The sequence below is a fragment of the Lolium rigidum genome, chromosome 1 (genome assembly GCF_022539505.1).
Source record: "Lolium rigidum isolate FL_2022 chromosome 1, APGP_CSIRO_Lrig_0.1, whole genome shotgun sequence".
NCBI lineage: Eukaryota > Viridiplantae > Streptophyta > Magnoliopsida > Poales > Poaceae > Lolium > Lolium rigidum.
The window spans coordinates 57,713,016-57,719,796 of record NC_061508.1 but is presented as its reverse complement, the minus strand read 5'-3'; the positions used below and the strand labels follow the sequence as shown (position 1 = coordinate 57,719,796).

At 46.7% G+C, this 6,781-nt stretch overlaps 1 protein-coding gene across 1 annotated transcript; it reads left to right on the top strand.

Annotated features, from left to right (window-relative positions):
* The first annotated feature begins 5,365 nt into the window (after positions 1–5,365).
* On the top strand, positions 5,366–6,442 carry LOC124673634 (peroxidase 1-like). Its single transcript, XM_047209680.1, has 2 exons — positions 5,366–5,581; positions 5,669–6,442. The coding sequence occupies exons 1-2, from the start codon at positions 5,366–5,368 to the stop codon at positions 6,440–6,442; spliced, it is 990 nt and encodes a 329-aa protein (XP_047065636.1).
* The last annotated feature ends 339 nt before the right edge of the window (positions 6,443–6,781 follow it).

The following is a 6,781-nucleotide window of genomic DNA, read 5'->3' as shown; positions in this document are numbered from 1 at the left end:
ATTTACTTTTGACGAGACTTTCACAATGGACTAGTGGCTTCATCCGCTTATCCAATAACTTTGCAAAAAGAGGCGGCAATGGGGTTCCCGGCCCCAATTAATTAACTTTCATTAATAATTCTCTTCACATGTTTTACTACGATTCACCGAGTAAGCAACTTAATTTTGCAAATAGACACTCCTCCATGGTATGTGATTGTTGGAAGGCACCAGAGGATTCGGTTAGCCATGGCTTGAGAAAGCAAAGGTTGGGAGGAGTGTCATCCATAAATAAATAAAAAAACTAAACTAAAGTACATGTGTAAACAAAAGAGAAGAGGGATGATCTACCTTGCTTGGTAGAAATAACGTCCTTCATGGGAGCCGCTCTTGAAAGTGCGGGTTGCTAAGGTAGTTAGAGTACCCGCTACCATTCGTTGACAACAACAAACACCTCTCAAAACTTTACTTTTATGCTCTCTATATGATTTCAAAACTTAAAAAGCTCTAGCACATGATTTAATCCCTGCTTTCCTCTGCGAAGGGCCATTCTTTTACTTTATGTTGAGTCAGTTTACCCACTTCTTTCTATCTTAGAAGCAAACACTTGTGTCAACTGTGTGCATTGATTCTTACATGTTTACCTATTGCACTTGTTATATTGCTTTATGTTGACAATTATCCATGAGATATACATGTTGAAGTTGAAAGCAACCGCTGAAACTTATATCTTCCTTTGTGTTGTTTCAAAGCTTTCTACTAAGAATTTATTGCTTATGAGTTAACTCTTATGCAAGACTTATTGATGCTTGTCTTGAAAGTACTAGTCATGAAAAGTCTTTGCTATATGATTCAGTTGTTTACTCATTGTCTTCATCATTGCTTTGAATCGCTGCATTCATCTCATATGCTTTACAATAATGTTGATCAAGATTATGTTGGTAGCATGTCACTTAAGAAATTATCATTGTTATCGTTTACCTACTCGAGGGCGAGTAGGAACTAAGCTTGGGGATGCTTGATACGTCTCAAACGTATCTATAATTTCTTATGTTCCATGCTAGTTTTATGACAATACCTACATGTTTTGTTCACACTTTATATCGTTTTGATGCGTTTTCCGGAACTAACCTATTGACGAGATGCCGAAGGGCCGGTTGTTGTTTTCTACGTTGTTTTTGGTTTCAGAAATCCTAGTAAGGAAATATTCTCGGAATCGGACGAAATCAATGCCCGAGCATCCTATTTTTCCACGAAGCTTCCGGAACACCCGAGAGCCGGCGAGAGGGGGCCACGGGGGCCACCGGATGATAGGGCGGCGCGGCCGGGGCCGGGCCGCGCCCCCTCTTGTGTCACCGCCTCGTCGGCCTTCCGACTCCGCCTCTTCGCCTATTTAAAGGTCCCCGATCTAAAACCTCGATACGGAAAAGCCACGGTACGAGAAACCTTTCGAGCCGCCGCCATCGCGAAGCCAAGATGCGGGGGACAGGAGTCTCCGTTACGGCACGCCGCCGGGACAGGGAAGTGCCCCCGGAAGGCTCCTCCATCGACACCACCGCCATCTTCATCAACGCTGCTGTCTCCCATGAGGAGGGAGTAGTTCTCCCTCGAAGCTAAGGGCTGTACCGGTAGCTATGTGGTTAATCTCTCTCATGTACCCCAATACAATGATCTCATGAATTGCCTTGCATAATTGAGATCCATATGATGAGCATTGTATCACTATTAGTCTATGTGCTACTCTTGTGATGTTATTAAAGTAGTCTATTCCTCCTTCACGGTGTAATGGTGACGGTGTGTGCATCGTGTAGTACTTGGCGTAGGTTATGATCATAATCTCTTGTAGGTTATGGAGTTAATTATTACTATGATAGTATTGATGTGATTTATTCCCCCTTCATAGTGTGATGGTGACAGTGTGCATGCTATGTTAGTACTCGGTTTAAATTGCAATGATCTATTATGCTCTAAAGGTTACTTAAATATGAACACCGAATGTTGTGGCGCTTGTTAACTCCGGCTTGAGGGAGCTCTTGTAGCCCTACACAACGAATGGTGTTCATTATCAAACAAGAGTATATGTAGCACAAAGGAAGAGAACTTATTTATTTATGTGATCAGTGTTGAGAGTGTCCACTAGTGAAAGTATGATCCCTAGGCCTTGTTTCCAATACTGCAAACACCGCTTGTTTCTTGTTCTACTGCATGTTTACTTCTCGCAATATTACTACCATCAGCTGCACGCCGGCAAGCACTTTTACGGCGCCGTTACTACTGCTCATATTCATTCATACCACTTGTATTTCACTATCTCTTCACCGAACTAGTGCACCTATACATCCGACAAGTGTATTAGGTGTGTTGGGGACACAAGAGACTTCTTGTATCGTGATTGTAGGGTTGCTTGAGAGGGATATCTTTGACCTCTTCCTCCCTGAGTTCGATAAACCTTGGGTGATCCACTTAAGGGAAACTTGCTGCTGTTCTACAAACCTCTGCTCTTGGAGGCCCAACACTGTCTACAAGAATAGAAGCACCCGTAGACATCAACCATGCATGAAGGCGGTCCATTCAGTGCGAGAGGGACTATCTTGATACCTAATTGTGTCATAGCAATGCTCGCAGAAGATATATGCAAGGCAGAGACCATGAAGTTTGAGGTGAGGAGGGGCATTGTCGGGCGAGGGCAAGGGAAATGGGGAAGAGAGATACTGGGTTGAGAAGATGAGAGGGAAGAGGGTTGGTAGTATGGCATTTACACACTACATGTATATAACCGTTCAAAGGGCTTCTTCTTCATCATCATCCCACTCCCAGTTTTGCATACATCTTGTGACATGTATAAGCTACTAAAATAACCATCTTTCAGCATCATGCATATGGAGCTTCTAATATATGAAATCATGGCCTCTGTTGAATAGTCCCAAAGCTTCTCATATTTGTTAATTTTGTCTCCATGGATTCCATTCATTCATAATCTTCTATATTTTGTAACATGATTTTGGACAAAGTCATATTGAATTTTTTTGCACCAAGCTTGCAAGTTTCTGAGTGTCATCTAGCTTGTCATCTTTCCTAAAGGATCTATGTACTTGGAAACTAAGTACTTCACAGTGAACTTTTTGGGATCCTATCCTCTGATGTAGTGTGAGCTCCTCTCTAAATTATAAGAACATTGTTTTTTATTCTTATTGCGTGCTACAAACAAGTACCAAGTGTACTCTTTAGGAAAGTGAACGTAACACTTCGAAAATCATTCTTGGTATATTTTCCAGGAACTCTATTGTCGAGGCGGCTCCTCGACAATGCCCACCATGAGGGGCTTGGGTTTAGAGAAATGCGACGATGGAAGTTCCGGGAGCGAGAGAAGACACGACGTGCCCAGGTTCACGTCCCCGCGGTGGAGGATCGTTACGTCCTGCTAGCAATCCACTATATGAATATATGTGTACAGGGGGCCGCCATAGGCGGAGTTGTTGTATCTAGTCTAGTTCTAATTTGTGGGTTGCGATGTCTAGGCGTATCGCGCCTATATTTTATGTTTCTGATTGTGTGTCCCCTAAGGAGTGCCCCTGCCTGGCTTTACATATCAGCCAAGCTAGGGTTTCCAAGAGTCCTAGTAAGATTCGTATTGGAGACTTCTTTCTTGTAATCCAAGTTGATATTCCTTGTGGGTCCAGCTTGTCGAGTCCTTGTGCTGCTCCATCTTCATAATCTGCACCGGGTATGACAATGTCAGGTACCCGAAGGGTTATGCCCACATCAGTAGCCCCCGAGTGTCTGGCCGAAGTGAAGTTTCGGGCAGGGACTAAAGTTGTCATCGTCTGAATGTCTTGATCATCTGTTGAATGTTTAATCTTGTACTTGATGTAGAGTCGAAGTTGCTTTTTTGTCGGGTGCGCGAAGCGCTCCCGATGGGAGTAGCCCCCGAGTCTATGGGCGGGTGCTTGCAGCCGCACATAGACTCAAGTATCTTGATGTTGATGCCGACGTCTTCGGGTTTATTCTTGTTTGTCGACGAGGCTGCCATCTTTTTATCGGGTGCGTGACCAGCGCTCCCGATGGGAGTAGCCCCCGAGCCTGAAGATGAATATGAAATAGTCATGTATAGGGTGTAAAAATGCTGAGTCGAATACCGTAGATTTCTTCGAGTTCCGAGAACATTTGGATGCTTTTGATTAATGTCACAGAGGAATTGATGATTTTGATGATGTCATAGAGGAATTGATGATTTTGATGATGTCACGGAGGAGTCGATGACGTTTCGGAGGAATCGATGATTTTGATGATGTCCCGAAGGAGTTGATGATTTGGATGATGTCCCGAAGGAGTCGATGATTTGGATGATGTCCCGAAGGAGTCGATGGACCGTGAGCCCAGCCGAAGTTTTTTGTTTGTCGAAGAAGTCGTTGGACCGTGAGTACAGCCGAATCTTTTGCCTATCGAAGAGGAATCACTGGACCGTGAGCCCAGCCGAAGCTTTTTGTTTTATCGAAGAGGAGTCATCGACTCTTGCTTGTCCAAATCGAGGAAGAGGGGCGTGTTTGGTCGGTCCCTTGAAGTGGTACACTTTGACTCCTATAGGAGTGCAAAGATGTGCTTCTATGGGATCATGCCAACATCTTCGAACACCGGACACCATTAGATAAGGTAAGGATGTTGTAGAGGGGTTGTAGATAAACCGTGTTGCTGCGCCACTGGAACTCCATCAGGCCCAACTATCCCTCTCTCAGTGGGCCTCCCTTGTTGGGCCAAGTGTATTCATGCTAATACACTTGGCCCATCTCAATCACTAGAATGCTAGGACGGGCTAGTGAATTCGACACACTACATCTCATTTTTGCTAGGGTTCAACCCGGAACCCGGTCCAATGCCTGCGTGCCAAAACCTCCCAATGACTGGGATTTAGTTTGTCTTCAAAAACAATCTAGAGACATCGCAAATGATTGGCCAAGCACATGAGCTTATTCCGTGTATCTGTTGATGCAATCAGTGCCGAAATCCGATAATTGCATTCCCTCCGGTTAAGAGACAGATTATGGATTCATGCCATGTTACCATGGACGACACGACTGACCATGAACAGGCCTCGATCGGTGCCGTTTGTATTATTTTTCTGGCATTTTTCGTGTACTGACCAGGTCGTTTTGACGCGCTTGCAACCGCGGTTGCATAGAGGTGGAGGTTAGCACATGGATGCATACGCAGCAACCAGGTTGTCACGCTGACAGCATTCAACCAAGCCTAGGTAACCGGTTGCATCTATAAGTAGATGTGGTTTGCAAGGACAAAGATCACTCAGTCGACAACCCAGCCGCAAAAGAACATTCTTTCTGTAGCCACAGAGTTGAAGCTTTAATTTGATCGTACAGCTGGTTAAGGTTCCATGGCGACGATCAGTCCTTTGATGCTTCCTCTCGCCCTCCTGGCCGTTCTAGCAGCTAGCTCGGCAGCGGTGGCTCAGCTGGAGATCGGCTTCTACAGCAAGACATGCCCGCAAGTCGAGGAGATCGTCCGCGAGGAGATGGTCAAGATCATCGCCGCCGCGCCCAGTCTTGCCGGCCCGCTCCTCCGCCTCCATTTCCACGACTGCTTCGTCAATGTAAGTTGCTCTCTAGTCCTTTGTCGATTGAACTTCTTCTCCTATAGAAGATCGGTGCAATGTATGCTTACATGAATTAAATTGCAGGGCTGTGACGCCTCTGTCCTGCTCGAGTCTACCGAGGGCAACGTGGCGGAGAAGGACGCCAAGCCGAACAAGAGCCTGCGTGGGTTCGGCTCAGTGGAGCGGGTAAAGGCCAAGCTCGAGGCCGCCTGCCCGGGCGTCGTCTCCTGCGCCGACGTCCTCACCCTCATGTCCCGCGACGCCGTCGTGCTCGCCAAGGGCCCCAACTGGCCGGTGGCGCTGGGCAGGCGAGACGGCAGAGCGTCCAGTGCCATGGAAGCTAGCCACGAGCTTCCCCCGGCCTACGGCGACATCCCTCTGCTTGTCAAGATCTTCGCCTCCAAGGGGCTCAACCTCAAGGACCTCGTCGTCCTCTCCGGCGCCCACACCCTCGGCACCGCTCATTGCCCGTCCTACGCCGACCGCCTTTACAACGCCACCGGCGAGGGCGGCGCGTCCTTGGACCCGTCCCTGGACAGCGAGTACGCTGACAAGATGAGGCTCAAGTGCAAGAGCTTGAACGACCGGAGCATGCTGTCGGAGATGGACCCGGGGAGCTACAAGACCTTCGACACCAGCTACTACGGCCACGTCGCAAAGCGCAGGGGCCTCTTCCGCTCTGACGCCGCACTCCTCACCGACGCCACCACCAGGGACTACGTCCAGCGTGTCGCCACGGGCAAGTTCGACGCCGAGTTCTTCAAGGACTTCAGCGAGTCCATGATCAAGATGGGCAACGTTGGCGTGCTCACCGGAGCCGAGGGGGAGATAAGGAAGAAGTGTTATGTCCTGAACTAGCGTTTGTTTGAATTTTAACTGTAACTGCACGAGATGGTGCATGTGTGCGTCGTCTGATATTATTCATGTGATTAATCATTCTCAGTAATACATGGAGTAAATCATTACTCTTTTCACCAAAGTACACTGTCGCACGCAGCTACAACGCTAACGCTACATTCATGTAATGCCAGTCTTGGTCATTTCAGCTCCGCAGTAGAAAACGGTAAAACAAGATATAGTGTGGGCTAAACAAATATTTCCTCCTTCTCAATGAATAGGACGTATTTTTACAAAAAGTCAAGCTGAATAAATTTTAAACAAACATTTTATAGAAAACTATCAACAACTATAATATTT

Bases quoted from the DNA above. Each gene is read 5' to 3' on its own strand.
- LOC124673634 (XM_047209680.1), top strand. From the start codon at position 5,366: ATGGCGACGATCAGTCCTTTGATGCTTCCTCTCGCCCTCCTGGCCGTT. The intron at 5,582-5,668 runs GTAAGTTGCTCT...ATTAAATTGCAG, and splicing joins TCCACGACTGCTTCGTCAAT to GGCTGTGACGCCTCTGTCCT.